This window comes from Amblyomma maculatum, chromosome 1 (assembly GCF_055883805.1).
Source record: "Amblyomma maculatum isolate TAMU_Amacu chromosome 1, ASM5588380v1, whole genome shotgun sequence".
Taxonomy (NCBI): domain Eukaryota; kingdom Metazoa; phylum Arthropoda; class Arachnida; order Ixodida; family Ixodidae; genus Amblyomma; species Amblyomma maculatum.
The window spans coordinates 184,444,580-184,459,948 of record NC_139344.1 but is presented as its reverse complement, the minus strand read 5'-3'; the positions used below and the strand labels follow the sequence as shown (position 1 = coordinate 184,459,948).

The 15,369-nt window shown below is 46.0% G+C and overlaps 1 protein-coding gene across 1 annotated transcript in view; it reads right to left on the bottom strand.

Annotated features, from left to right (window-relative positions):
- Positions 1-1,265: 1,265 nt before the first annotated feature.
- Positions 1,266-15,369, bottom strand: part of sbm (L-type amino acid transporter sobremesa) — a 109,134-nt gene continuing 95,030 nt past the window's right edge. The window contains exons 9-13 of the mRNA XM_084589787.1: positions 6,769-6,872; positions 5,827-5,923; positions 5,616-5,765; positions 5,320-5,488; positions 1,266-1,855 (exon numbers count right to left, since the gene is read on the bottom strand). Of these exons, the coding sequence (XP_084445913.1) occupies positions 1,782-1,855; positions 5,320-5,488; positions 5,616-5,765; positions 5,827-5,923; positions 6,769-6,872 (594 nt within the window). The 3' untranslated portion in view covers positions 1,266-1,781. The remainder of the gene's footprint in view (positions 1,856-5,319; positions 5,489-5,615; positions 5,766-5,826; positions 5,924-6,768; positions 6,873-15,369) is intronic.

Below are 15,369 nucleotides of genomic sequence, written 5' to 3'. Positions count from 1 at the left end.
ATAGGAAGCGTGCAGAGTGGGTCAGAGAAATAACTCAAGTTACCGACAGTCTAGTGGAAATTAAGAAGAAGAAATGGACATGGGCAGGACGCGTAATTCCGTCTTCTCAACGGTAGGGTCCCGCTACTTCTTTCTCGTCACTGGTTGCCTCTGAGCGGGTTAAACGGCGATTGTTACTGAGAGATGTGTTTGAACGCAACCTAAAGGCAACATACACTCACTAAGGGCAGGAAATGATTACGTTGAAAATTATAAAATAGTGCAAGCATTGTCATTCTGTTGTCTCGCGGCTGTGTTCACGGCAGGTTTTGTAGCTATTAAGAATGAAAAACATCACATGATGCAACCTAAAGGGGAACACCCTTCAGAAAGATATTCGTAGCTTATTTTAATGTTGCAATTTAAAAAACAAATTTCGAAAAGAATTACAAACGAAGCATTCGAACATACATTTTATTCGCTAAGTGGTCAGGAACGTAATGTTAATCCATTGCGCCACTGAGGCAACGAGTTGGGCAGGCTTTAAATGTGGTCTTATTCATATTTAGAATATTTCCACTATCTGTCGCCAGGTGACGCTGCTCAGAGGACCCTACCGTTGAGAGAACGGAATTACGCGGGCAGGACATGTAGTGCGAAGAGAGGATAACCGATGGTCGCTTAGTGTAACAAACTGGATTCCAAGGGAAGGAAAGCGTAGCAGGGGGCGGCAGAAAGTTAGATGGGCGGATGAGGTTAAGAAGGTCGCAGGGGTCAAGTGGAAGTAGCTGGCACAGAACCGGGTTAAGTGGATAAATATGGGAAAGGCCTTCGCCCTGCAGTGGGTGAAGTCAGGCTTATGATGATGATGATGATGACCTTGCAGAAGCGCTTCCTGCGGTATACGTACGGCTCTTTGAATTTAGTTCTTCACTCTAGAGGCGAGAGTGTCTAGGGGGAAAGTTCAGAGGATTCTGTGGTTTATTAACAGTAGGGAGGGGCAGAAGCTGCATAGCTTGACCAAAGCCAGAATTACGGGAAGTCACGTTGACACGGTATAAGAAGTTACTCTTTTGTTGGAGGACATGTCGGAGATGGGAATGGATAGTTTCCTATGCGGCGATCACAACCTATAATTCTTCAGCTGATTTTATATGTGCATCGCTCGTCAGCGTCCATTTCTGAGCAAAGTTAATAAATTTCCTTCCTTTTCAAGTTCATCGTTTGTGAGGCTTAGGTTTTCGTCACCAATACGTGGTACTATAAAAAAATGTGCAGGACACACAGAAAGGGGGCCAATACTTTATTCAGTCCAGCTGGCAGTTTAATCATTTTTAATATTTTAATGTAAAACATACAGCAACTGAAAGAGAGAAGCCTTTCAAAGGCCCCTCTTTTGTACAGTTACGCAGTTACCTAAGCACAGGCCGCGAGCTCCTTTCGTCTCGTCGTACAGTCGATATCGCCAGTAAAAAAAAAGTGTGTGATCTCCAGTGGGGGCGAATAAAAAGATGTTTATGTGGAAGACCTTCGGGAAAGCTGCTTTTTTATCTCTTTGAGACGAAACGCGCCGCAGTGTTTGAGCACTGCCAACATCACCGGTTAGCAGCCAGTGTATTTGAAAGAGTTCATTGCGGGTGCTTCCTGTTAGACAGGCACATTACAGGGTCATCGCCATACCCCCACCCAGACAGGTTGGTGGACGCCAGGTTTGCCCTCGGCAGCAGACCGACGTGTGCTGCGTAGCAACGCAGCGCTGAAGGAACTGCGACCTGCTCGTCCTGGTGTAGTGGCTTTGTGGTCTAGTCCTGCACGGTGTTTTTGTATGTCGTCGGAACTACGTTGAGCAACAGTTGCAGAAGGATTGTGAATTTTCCTGCAAAAAGAAAGGGGGGAGGGGGAAAAAGCCAAGGTCACGTTCTTGTCACCCATAGTCAGTAGAGATGCAATGAACATTGACGATTTCTTGATATATTTTTACTGCGGGTATTCACGTTCTATCAGGTCAAGAGCTATACGAAAGTTTGTGATGTGGTGATGCCTGGAAACGTGGGAGATCAATCCATGTTTAAATCTTTTGGACGTATTCATTGCAAACTGAAATTTCGCTGCAGTTGTGTTTTGTGCCTCGGGTTGCTGCAAAACAAGACCACTGGAAGGGAAACTGAAATCATGCACGCGCCACTGTAAAGCTATGCAAAACTGTGCTGACTTTGCATACAAAACACTACTTAGACCGGCAATTGAATATGCCAAAATAGTGTGATATCCTCACACTACAATCAATAGCCTCAAACTTGAGAGGATCCAGCGACTTGCTGCAAGATTTATTTATAATAAATACCGCCGCAACCATTCCTAAGCAGAACTCTGTAATCAAGCTTATTAGCAACGCTAGAAGCCAGAGCCAGGTATGAAAGATTGAAACCCTTTCCCACATTATTGAGGATTGTTTCAAAATAAACAAATCAGATTATTTTCAAATCAAAACCAATGCAACATTAGGGCATCGCCTCAGTAAGTTCATTCCATAGTCGAGCATACGAAATTATTGTTTTAAGTTAAATCATTTCCCGAGAAGCTGCGGAGATTGAAACTGTCTTCCAGACACTGCTGTTCCGTCTACAGCTCTAACTGAATCCCTGAAGCATTTAGAAAAAATGTGTATAGCCCTAAGAGAGGTGTAAAATTTCGTGGGTATTGTAATCTTGTTTTTGATGTGTTGCATTTAGAAATTGTATTATCGTATTCCTTGATTCCCTTGGTCCTTGAAGTGAGAATTTAGTTTGGTTCATGCGCGTATTTAGAGATTATGCGCTATTAATAAGCTGCTGTATACCTATACTTATTCAACGCTTATCTGTCTTGTACTTTGAACTTTACGAATCATTACTTACACCTTTATTTTCCACTCCTGTAAAAGCCCCCAGTTGAGACTGGCAGTATTAATAAATGAATAAAATAGATGAATTGGTTTGTACCTGCACTAAGTCACAACTCTGAACATATCACTATGATACAGCTTTCGGGCTAGTAGTGCGAAACATCCAAGTGTGGCACCGTTGACGCTGATCCCGATTCGCGAACCTGCTACTCTAGCTTTCAACAACGAAGTGTCATGCTATAAGTAAAGAAAAATATTGAATATGACTCCGTGATGCAATGTAACAAGCTGATTATTGTTGAGAATCTATCGGTTGCCATGCGCAAGTTTATGTTACTTGCCTCTCAAAGGACATCATACATAAAACTTGTGGAAATTGCCCTCTGTTCCCTCGGCCAGTACTACAATCTGATAAGATCCATGGTCAACCTTGCGCGCAGCTCGAAGTTTCACTCTGCATTGTTTTCGCTAATATTCGCTGCGTTGTGCATGGTGGGCTATGTAGCGAACAATTGGTTGCAACGTCGAACAAGTAGAATAGCCGAAAAAGACCGGAATGCACTTAAAAACACCGTCCTATCACCAGAGGATAGTTGGGGCATGATATTCCTGTGGCAATCGATGAGTGCAAATGCTAGCAATCCACGGAGAAGGAAAATCACAAGGACAGACGCTACACTAAAGCTGCAGTAATGGGAGTTGTTAGTGCAGCGCATTCCCTTTTGCTTGTCTCTTTCACCTGGATTGTCTAGTACTCGCGTTGATCAGTTACCATAGGAATTTCATCCTTCATGAAAAAGACTCCTCGCATCAGATTTCGCCTGGATTTTATATTACATCAGCTTTTACAATGAGTGGTTATCACCTTTGTAGTATATGACTTGAAGAGTTATTGCAATTCGAAGTATGTCTTCTGCGGCATCCTATCACTATAGGATGTAGCACTCGACATTAGGCGACATATGCCGTGCTGCCTGTGATAACAAGACTCCTTGAGTCAAATCTCTGCTGGATTTCTCAGTACGCCAGGCATTCTAAACAGTGGTTATCATCTTCATAATAATTGACTTTAGGAGTTTTTCTACTGCAATTCGAAGCACCATCGGATTAGTAGCCTTTAAAGCAATGAAACATGTCTTCTACACTCATCTGGCTATAATTTTCAAAAACTAACTTTATTTTTGCAGCGTAATCCTTACCACGCACAGACCTGACTGTTCTAATTTAGTTACAGCTGGCATCTCCAGAACGTGCCACGCAGATTTTTTGCAGAAACCAACTATAAAATAACTGCTCCGCTATGTACAATTCCGTTTGTGCATTCATTTCTTACCTTGTGCACATAGTCACCCCTGACGGCGCTAACAATTAAGCGCCTATTGCCTCGCCATTTCGATTCATTAAAGCGGCTTATGAGAGATACCTTTATCCCAGATTTCGTTTCTGCGAATGAGTGCACAAGCGTTCCTCTCTACCTGTCAAACAGTTCTGTCGCTCTTTTTTTTTTTCGCGCTTTCGAAGAGGGAAATAGAAAAGCAATAAATGAGAAAAAACAAAAATATCAATCCCCACTTCAATGACTAGACCCATTGAAATTCACCAGAATTACGTCGCTCACTAACGTGCCCAGTGCACAGAACCTGACATTAACAAACATGCAATTTTTGATTCTGACAATGCGTGCAACATACCTGAGCCGTTTTAGTTCAACAGCAGTGAGCGCTCCATATTATTACCCAGTCATGCTCATCTAAAGTGCAATATTTATTTTGCGCGTTAAACTGCATCTCTGCGTAAGCTCCGACCTAATATATCTTTATGTATCCTCCCATTGAGCAGCAAGCTACCGTTGAATTCCTTTTAAACTAACCCCGACCGCACTACGGAAATGAGACCAACTCTTAGCATAGTGCCACTTCTGCTCCTTCGGCAATATCTATTACCCTATACGTGTCGCTTCACTCCGTGTGGGATCGCCCAACCTGATTTTATTTTCTGCTCGTGGTCAGTACAAGATGAACGTACTATACTTGAATGTAATTATGTGATTCAAGTACCTTACACTACTTTAGAATCAACTACCACTGAAAATTAGAGGTGCTTTCATACTTTTCAACTGTGCCTTAACCAAGGCACACTTCATTCCTGTAGAGCGTGATTCGTTGTATTTCCACTAATTGTACAGACATCTTTATGTTGCTGTTTTCTGATTATATATTTATAAAATCGTTTCTCAAGTTTACCCCTACATTGTTACCTATACTTACCCTGATGGTATTCAAATCAGATAAAAAGGACAATCTACGACGAGACATGAAGCATGGATCAGATCGAGCGACGTCACGAAAAGAGTCTTCAGCTACCCGCATGTATGGGCGGCACAGAGGCGCTGTCACGCGCAAACATCTTCATTCTGGGGATTAACACGAAACTCGATGTGTCTGACGTGTACGTACGCATGATGCCAAGCCGGAGCCTGTAGTGGACGAAGGGAACGTAGAACAGGAGCCCCGAGACAATGAATAGGCAGGCGTAGACGTACTCCACCTGTGGATTCTGTATAATAGGCGCTGCCACCAGGTATATAGAGAGCAAGAGCACGATCCATGGAATAACGATGGGAACCTGCGAGCAACAACAGCACCACGCTCAGCGGTGCCACTCAGACCATTGCTCCCGCGCTCAGGGAAATACGCCGAGCTCCAAAATGGTGCGTAGAAGTACACAGTCTTAATACTGTGATGGAGCATACCTTGTACGGCCTCGGCGCGTCCTTCTTCGTCCATCGCAAGATGATGAGGGCCAGCATAGTGGCTCCGTAGAACATCCACGCTGCGAAGCTGAAGAAGTCGATCAGGCTGCCGATGTCAGCCAATGAGACCATGCAGATGGACAGGGCGCACTGCGGCAAGAAACGCGCGTCACGCTTTGATCTGTGCGCCTAATGGCCATGCCCTACTCACGTTGAGAGCCAAGGCTGGGACCGGAGTAAGTCTCCGCGCATGCGCGTAGGACAGCACTTCAGACAGGTGGCCTTCCCGGGCAGCGACGAAACCGATCCTGCGAACACGGGCGGCCGACCAGTGGAGCTTGTGAGCGCCATTCCAAATGGGGAACAGCACAGCGCCGTTCGCATGCTGTTAAACGATTTCTGCACTCATGCTAGTCCTAGTTTTTCAGTGGGCTATATTTGGAGTAACTGAGGTTTTACCGTATTACGCGAATGCTCAAGTATAAAATCTACTTGGACGAAAAAAGGTTTACGGGCAACTGCTATAACTGATGTTAACCCAGAGTGTTTTTATTGGTGACTCTCGGACAAAACCCTGCAACTTGACTCTTTCATATCTCAGTAAAGTGATCACAATGGCGGCAGAGGCGCAAAACGTTTGAGGCGCTTCTTAAATGGCAACTTCTCCTCGTGAGCGGCGTTATAGAATGAAGTGGGATTTGGTATCTACGGTTGCATTAAAAGAAACAGGTCTCCTTAAAAAAAAACAGGGCGCGAGGAGAACGCGGCGAAAAGGAAGCTTCTGAGTTACTATACATTTCTCCTGAAGGCTTTTAGCGAAGAAAAGGGCATATATGTGAGCGAACGTTTTGGGAGCTTGGTCTTTTCGGTGCGTCACTGGTTCCCTCAAGCGAAGCTCCTTAGACCCTAGGAGGTGCAGCTTATGCTCCAAAACCTCTGATCTATACTATGCCGGTTGATAAAGCTGTCCTGGAGTGCGGGAACCAGGCCCCTCACAAGTTCATGGGATATGCGCGAGATGCTCCGCAGTGGGCGTAGTTATGCTGACCACAATAATTTCAAATAAAGCTGCCACCGACTGCACAGTTAGATCTCAAGGCAAGACAGAGGTGGCCAAAGCACGATGTGCACATATCTTTTGGGGCGCACTCACCTGGCCGTGGTGAAAGTGGTGCCGTTGCCGGAGCCGAACGTAGAGGCGGCCACGAAAAGAGAGATGAGCACTGCCGCCGGTCCAAGCACGTGGTTTCCGAACCGCTGCATCAACACCACACAGCCAGACATTTAGAAACACGCCCAGAAAGCGCACCAGTAGAGACAATAAGTTTGGTGAGAAATGTGGCGCCACCTCGAAGTCGAGGAGAGCAAGCAATGAGGCGGCCCTGAAGCAGCTGCCGTGGTTATTGCGGCTGCACTGTTCGATTCGCATTCTCAATAGCGTAGACTGATTGGGCGAGTTGGTACGATATTCTAGGAAAACAGCAGCGCACAAGCACAAACAGGAGAGAGGAAGGGACGAGGCATAGCTCTGAATAACAACTGATTGTTTTATTCAGAGCGCTTCTGTTTAAGTACAAGTAGCCACTTCTGATACACCAGAAAGGAAAAAAAAACATGGGAGAACATACCCAATCGCGCTTCCACTACGGTTGGGTAGCTTGTGCGCACGTATAAATGCACCGGAAAAGCATGTAAAAAACTGTCCCCATTTGCATGAAGAAGCACCGGAACAAGTCTGTACCCCGCAAAAGCAACGCTATCTACTCTCTCCCTCTGTCCTGTGGCAACTACTATGTTGGTCAAACTAGTCGCTGTCTTAACGGCAGGCTCAGGGAACACTTCAATGATGCAAAAAATGCTGCTCGCAATATCGGGATTAATTGCCGTGATTGTGCTTGTCGTATCTGCTGGTCGAAAAGTGTCAAGTTGTAGCATGTCACAAAGATACGGTCACAAGAGATATCATTGAGGCTTCAGAGATTGCGAAGCCAGGTCCGGCATGCGTTCGCACTCCATCCATCGCCATATAAAAAAAAAAAAAGGAACAAGTTTTTTGTATCATCGTATATGTTATTGTCTTGTTTTCCCGTGTTTTCTTTTTTCCTTTCTGGTTTATCGGAAGCCGCTACTTGTACATAAACAGAGGCGCTCGGAATAAAACGATCAGTTGTTAGCGCTGTCTCTCGTCCCTTCCTCCCTCGTGTTTTGGGCTGATGCGCTGCTCTTTTTCCTAGAATTTCGCGTTCGCATTTTTTTTAGCCCACTGAGCGTGATTTTGCACCTTTAGTGGCTTCACCGAGCTCGTGCGATGTTTCGACTGCTACAGATGTGAATAATAATAACAATAATATTGAGCGCAGGTATCGATGCGTGAAATATTTCCAGAATCCCGAAGGGGACTCAAGCTCGTACCACTTCCTGGGGAGACCCTTAGAGAAAAAGTGACGAAAGAAGTGCAGATACCGCCTGTGCGAGAGTAAAAGAAGTGAAATTAAATTCGTTCGCTTGTGGGGTCAGTGGCGTAAAGAGCGAAGAGGCAAACAAAATATGTGCTGGTTGAGTGGAGAAAATTAATGGCATAAACTTCTGGCTCGGACCGCCGCACGCTGGTTGGAGCACTCTACAGTAAGCGCTCAGTGCTGTGAAATTCGGCGTCCACTTCTATGTTTTGTGCAGGTTCGAGTGGCATTGTTTTCCTTTTAAAGGATGGAACATCCAGTCAAGCAACAAAGTCACCTAATCGCAGAGTCGAATTCCAGCCGTATTTAATTGGAGGCGAAGTAAAAAAAAAAAAAAAAAAAAAAAAAAAAAAAACATTCTCGTCTGCTCTCATAAACCAGATTTCAGTTTCGGCAATTATTCGGGACGGTAAACCCAACATATGCTTAAATTTTCAAAATACAAATTTGGACTAGCGTAATACTCGGTAACTAGTCTTAGGGTGCTGAACAACTCGAACTACGGTAAGTGGAGGCCCGTGAGATCCTGTGCGTGGAGCAGGAATTTCATACCTATAGTTCCGCACCCAAAACCTTTTGCACCGAATTATCAAGCTGCTCAAGAGTTTTTTGCCCCAGTCGATCGAGCGTTACGTCATTATTAGTAGCGACAACCAAAAATAATAACTCTGACCTCACTTATGGAAGCTTTGTAGACGAGTGCCGGGTTACCCACCGGCTTTGTCCACACCTGCGGTACTATATGAAGCCTACTACAGCCGCACATTCCTCGCAGTTGCCAAGACATTCGTACCGGGAACTGCACCTGCTTTCATGTAACCTCCGGGTCCCTGTCGAAAGCTGTGCGCGATCTGAACAAGTGCTTGGCATGCACGACACCTAAAGCGAAACCGCGAGGACTGTAACCATACTGCAAACAAACAAACAAACAAACAAACAAACAAACAAACAAACAAACAAACAAACAAACAAACAAACAAACAAACAAACAAACAAACAAACAAACAAACAAACAAACAAACAAACAAACAAACAAACAAACAAACAAACAAACAAACAAACAAACAAAGATAGGTGATCAATCTGTTCTCATCTTTATTCTGCACTTTGAATGTTTGAGCATGAGCTGTGCACGTAATAGGTAAATGAAAAGGTACGTTTACTCATGTGAAGCTCAACGTCGTACACGCGCTTGTTCAGGAGCGTCGCGCACTTCACGTGAGGCCCCTCGTCGACGTCTTTCATGTTCTAAACATTGCCATTCTCGAACAGGCGACGTTCTTTCGCCACTATCAGTGGTCGAAAATAGCTATAAAGTTTCGGTGGCCTTAACACTACTGATAATAACGACGGACATGCTTCCCATCGTGCAACGCGAACGCAACCCGACTAGAGTTCCCTTCTAGGGCACTGTAACCCAACCGCGCTGCCGCCTCAAATTACTGCAGGTTGCCTATATGCGCCCTCAGTGTCAGCGCGGACGCCGCACGTTCCACGTGAGGAGCAGGTCGACAACAGCACAGCAAATATAATCCGTATTCGTGCCATATAGTAGGCCGACGCTGCTTCGGAATGTTTTCATCTTGATTTACTTTAAGTAATAATTAATCATGGAAGCAATTCGCTAGAAGGTAGAAGAAAAAAGTGCCGCCGGTGAGATCCGAACCCACAATCTCCAATTTTCGCGTCCGATGCTCAACCGCTCAGCTACAGCGAGGGCTGTTTCATTTTGTGCTTTCTTAGGTATTCATGCTGCTGCCTGTTCCTCGGAGTGTTCGTCAGCGCCATTCTCCACCATAGCGGCGGACGTGGAACGTCCTGTGAAACCACGCGCGCGCCGTAGACATGATCTAAGGGGAGGATGGGAGCTGTGTCATAACCCTCTTATGCTACCTATTCTGTCAAGACCATCAGATTCCAAGCCTTCTGAAGCTAATCAGCAAACAAATGCAAGGAAGATGAGGGGCTTCATTGCGAGGTGGGTAAAATGTAAGCAGCGTCATTTTAAAAAGGGGAATTCCAGGAAGCCAACTTTACGAGCCAAAAATTGCGCATTTTTTGACGTTATATATTTCGAGCTGCATTGTCGATAAAGAAAATTTTAAAACTGAACTCGGCTTTCATGTTACCGGCCTTCAATTACTGAATGTAGTGTTAGCTCCTAAAATTGGTTTGGTTTGGACTGTGCGGTTTAACGTCCCAAAGTGGCTCAGGCTATGAGAGGCGCCATAGTAGAGGAGTCCGGAAATTTCGACCACCTGCGGTTCTTTAACGTGCGCTGCCATCGCGCACGGCACGAGCGCCTTGTTTTTCGCCTGCATTGAAAAGGAGCCGCCGCGGCCGGAATTTGATTCCGTATCATTGGGAACAGTAGTCGTGCGCCCTAACAACTTCCCTACCGCACGGCGAGGCTCCCTAAAATTATAAGCAGAATATCTGGTTAGTTAATTTTAGTGAATTAATGGTTTATCACGGGGCGCTATCACGTACACAATGTACAATCCACCTGCACATAATGCACTGACGTACCTCTCGCAGGGTCTAAAATAAGTTCGGAAATAATCAAAGAACACTTTATATATATATATACACTACGAAAAAATATTTTAGTGCACAGCTGTTTGGCGCCCATTCCTGCTTTTCGCGTTGTCGTCGCCGCCGCCGTTGTCCACCGTAACCAGCTCCGCAGCCGGTGTAGTGCGCGCTCCTGCCGCCACTTTTCGCCGCTGTCGTCGTGTGGAATATGCGTAATTTTGTTTCTTCTTCGTGAAAAAGATACGCATTCGCATATAAGATGTTTTAGGTCTGCTGTACACTGTTCCTGACAGTGGGTGCATATGTTGTGTTTGAGTGGTTCGTGTCTGCCGAGAAACCACTCGTCAAGTATGCGTGGTGTGTAGGCTGCATTTATTAAGCTGCATTAAGTAGGCTGCATTAAGCTACCTCCACCGGTAGCTTAACTTACTAATTATCCTTCTGATCGAGCCCCCGTAATTATATTCGCCATCTCAATCGACTACAAGCTCACGCCGACTCCAAAGACCAAGCTCCTTGCACTGCTCAATCCTTCCTCCGTTTACTTTTCCCACCATCGTTTTGGCTGCACATCGGATGTTGCTCATTGAGTAGACACCGGCACGATGTTGACACCGCGCCAACATTCGTATCTGTCTCGGCGACCAAATGTAACACCATCGACGAACAGGTGACCGACGTGCTTCATCCTGGCGCCATTCAACCATCGCAAAGTCATTCGGCCTCCCTTATTTTGTCACAAAAAAAAGACGACTTCATACGCTTTTGCGTTAACTATATACCAGCGCCTCAATAAAACCACCTGCAAAGACGTCAATCTCCTGTCTTCAATTGACGAGCCGTATAGGGAGCCTAATTCTCATCTTTAGGTGCACGCTGTGAGCATTAGAAAGTCGTGATGGCTGCCGATACCGCTATTATTTCGCCTGACGGGCTGTACGGCTTCAACTCATGTAATTCGGACCTTGTAATGCCCCTGCACCTCTTTAGCGCGTGATGGACCCCGTATTGCGCGGCCTCAAGTGAAAAACCTGGCTTTGCTAACTGGACGGCATTGAAATTCTTTCTTCGGATATTCAGACACACCTAATTCGCTTGAGTCAAAATGTCTTACAGCAGATGGACTTCAACCGATTCTGAAGAAATATTGTCTCACTGCCCACCACTTGACGATTCTATGACACGTCGTATATATAAGGTCTGTGTTTATTTGTCTCGACCCATTTAAACTTTATGCTGTCACCGCGATCCCGAAACCATCTACGACGAAGGAACTTGACAGTTTCAGTGGCCTCTGCTCTTTCGACGCTTCACTTGTAAGTGGTTTCCTATCATCGCACCCCTGACTGCCGATTTTTGTGGCAGCAATAACCCCCTCCGGCTGGTTTTCTGCGTTTGATGCTGATGCTGCCCTGACTGCTTACCTCCCTGCCTATATCACGGCAGTTCGACCCCGATGCTTCCACTGAAATCCGCACAGATTTCAGCGGCGCTACTGCCGGGTTTACCGCGTATGTTGTGTAATACGCGAGCCACGCCTAGACAAAGCCAGAGTGGAGCTACTCTGGTACTGAAAAGGAGTAGATGGCCATCGTATGCGCGATAGGAAAATTTCAGCCTTGCGTATACAGCCGACCTTTCGAGGTCATTACTGAGCAATATTCCCTCTGTTGGCTATCCTTCTCAAAAACAGCCCAATGGCCACCTTTCTCGCTGGGTTTTGCGCCTTCAAGAATATGGCCTTCATGTGGTGTACTGCTCTGGCAGAAAGCATAACGACGCTTTGCCTCGCTCCCCTGCTGAAAGCGTTTGCCCGGTCGACTATGCTCCAATGTCGTTAGACAGTATGGCCACCTAGATGTCCAGGGATCCTTAGATCGCTTCTCTGGTCAGCTTTGTTGCAAAGCCTTCGGCCATTTCAATGCAACGAGCAGTCCTCCATCTGGCTGGCCACTTAAGGGCCGAAATGGCTGCTTGTGATCCCTAGACATTTGCGGTCGAAAATGTGCACTTCATTCCCCAATGAGACTCTAAAAGCTCACTTTGATGTATTCAGGGCTTATGCATGACTGCGCCTTCGATACTAATAACGCCGCAGGTGTACGCCTATGTCCCGCTGTTTATCCGTTCCTACCCCTATCGTCAACGCTACAAGTTAAGTAATTACCATTCGACCAGCCCGATGCAGCCTCTACCTTGTCCATCTAGGGCTTTCGATAAGGTTTTCGATGCGTGTCACCCTACCCGGCAGGCCGAAATCGCCGTCCTCCCTGATGCCAGTGCGTGCAATGCCGCCGCTTTCATTTTACACCACTTCATACTACGCCATGGAGTGCCGCGGGAACAGCTGGTTGAACTGTTGGTCATCTTTTTCATGTGAGGTGGTTTCCCCTCTCCTGCAGCATTGAAACGTTATTCATCGCTCCACTACGGCCTACCATCCGCAGACTAACACCCTGACTGCTTCGGCCGGACACTAGACGACTTGTTGTCAATATACTTAAATAGTTGCATACCATTTCAACTGGGACACAGCGCTGGCCCTCATTACGCACGCTTACAACGTGGCGAGCAGAACGCGCGTTTCCCGCAATTTTCCTTACTGTATGGGCGTGGGAGTTCTACTACCCCTTGATACCACTCCTCCTTATTCTTATGAAACCCTTCCTGTGAACCCTCTAAATACGTCGAAGAGTGCCGTAAGCCCACCCGATCGTTCCCGTGCGGCGACCAGGTGCGACAGAAACTCGGCCCATATCATAGTACCGACAACGTTCTTTTCCAAGTCTTTGCTTCTGTGTGCCCTCTACCTCGCCTTCCAAGCTGTCCCCGAACGACCACGGAAACCGTCTTGGAGCGCATTTCTAAAGTAACCTACATCATTCAGCTCGCGTGAACACGTTGATTTGAATCTGACCGTGTGTCTTGTTTAAGGTATACACTACGACTCACACGTGATCTTGCCTTTATAAGTCTCCAAGATGGCTCCCTTTTTTCCCCGAGGCTGATTATAAAGATAATCTGCAGCCTGTGCTCCGGCGTGAGACTTGATCATCAAGTATGCAAGCTCGGACCTGCGAGTTCCTGCTCTGCTGAGCCCTAGAAAACAAGGCTATAATCTGCACTGAAGCGCATTGCAAGATTACAAACAAAAACACACAAAAACAAAATCATTCAGGCAGAAAAGTGCTGCGCCAAAGCTATTGTGGCGCGTAGGTAACGTATGCATAAAATATTTGACACTTGCGCTATGCGTACCACAGAAACAAGTAAACAAAGTAACAAATAAGCGAATCAGTGAGAAAGCTTATCAACTCATATGCCACATCGGCCGGTGGCCATGGTACATAAGCGGAGTAGCTACTCACGGATATCTCGCGAGTGCGACACATTTTCCGCCTCGATTTCTTTTCGATGGGCTGTTTGGTGACATCGAGCTTGTAAGTTGCATGGTCAAATGAACCCTACTTAAGTTCTGTGCTACATTTAAGAAGTTGAAGATACTCTGACAATTTTAGGCTCTGACATGGTTTAGGCGCGCACGTGCGATTGATTTCGGTACTTCGTAATCTCAAGATGGCGTATGGGCGTTCACAGAAATTTTCCCCCCGCTTGACAAATTAACTTGGCCAAGATGTTTCTCAGTCGGGCGCATGAGTAAGCATTGGACGGCCGGCTACCCTCCCAGAGGAATGAAGGCTGTGAGAGCCCCACGAGTCTGTAGAGAACTGCGAGGCATCAGCATAAAATTGAATGCACCGATACTTTTTTTCATAAGACACAAATTGCTGCTTTATGGCAATCGGCGGCCTCTGTCAGCCCACCGCAAAAAATATGTCACAGTCAACAGGGTGTGTTCCCCGAAGCGATTAACCGCAAAGTTTTTTATGTGTGCACAACTGTTCTATACGTCCAAGGGACATGACCCCTCGCACAAAAACACACGAAAATTGAGTCGTTAATTGCAAGAACGAGCCCACAGATGTGCAGGGGTTGGCTTTTATCTATGAGACTATCATCATACCGCAAGTAAAGCTACGTATATATAGGTCACAGGAAACATAAGCTGTGGTATCCAAAAAAAAAAAATCCATTAAAGGAAGTTCTCTCGCAGTCACACCGAGTTAAACGTTTTACTTGGCGCATAGTGCAGGGGAAGTGAATGCCATCCAGGAAGTCTACAGTTGTGCGCCCCTTTGACAAAGGGCCCCATCTGGATATTTTTCCGAGCTAGAAAAGCGGGAACGTTCTCTGTAACAAGTGAATAAGTTGGGCCGGAACCCTAAACGTTTGCTGTATGGTCTAATAGAAGTATTTTAGAGCTCGCACATCTGGGCAGTGATAGGTAGGGTTAAAGCGGAGGTCTTTTGAACCTTGATATGTTAAAGCTTTCGAAAAGCGTAAGGGCCACTGCGGTGACATACTGACTCCACAAACAAAATACACAAAGAGAATTAAGCTGCATAAAAGGACAAGCACAGGCGCCTCACGCCCGCCCTTACCATTCTGTCTATAGCTTGCTGAATGCTTCGCATCGCATGATCAGTATAACCGTTTAACCAACTATCTCGAACCGCGGCTCTGAATGATGGGAAATGGTAGTGTTATGTATGACTGTCGTTTTGCGAATACGTTGAGTTCACTGCTGGGCTGGGAGGACAGTACTTTTCAGCACATCTAATACTAGTCAACTCGCATCGCTTTTCGAGTTCGATTGACCTTTGGTTTGTCTCGATGTTAAGGCTATCAGCGAGCTAGTA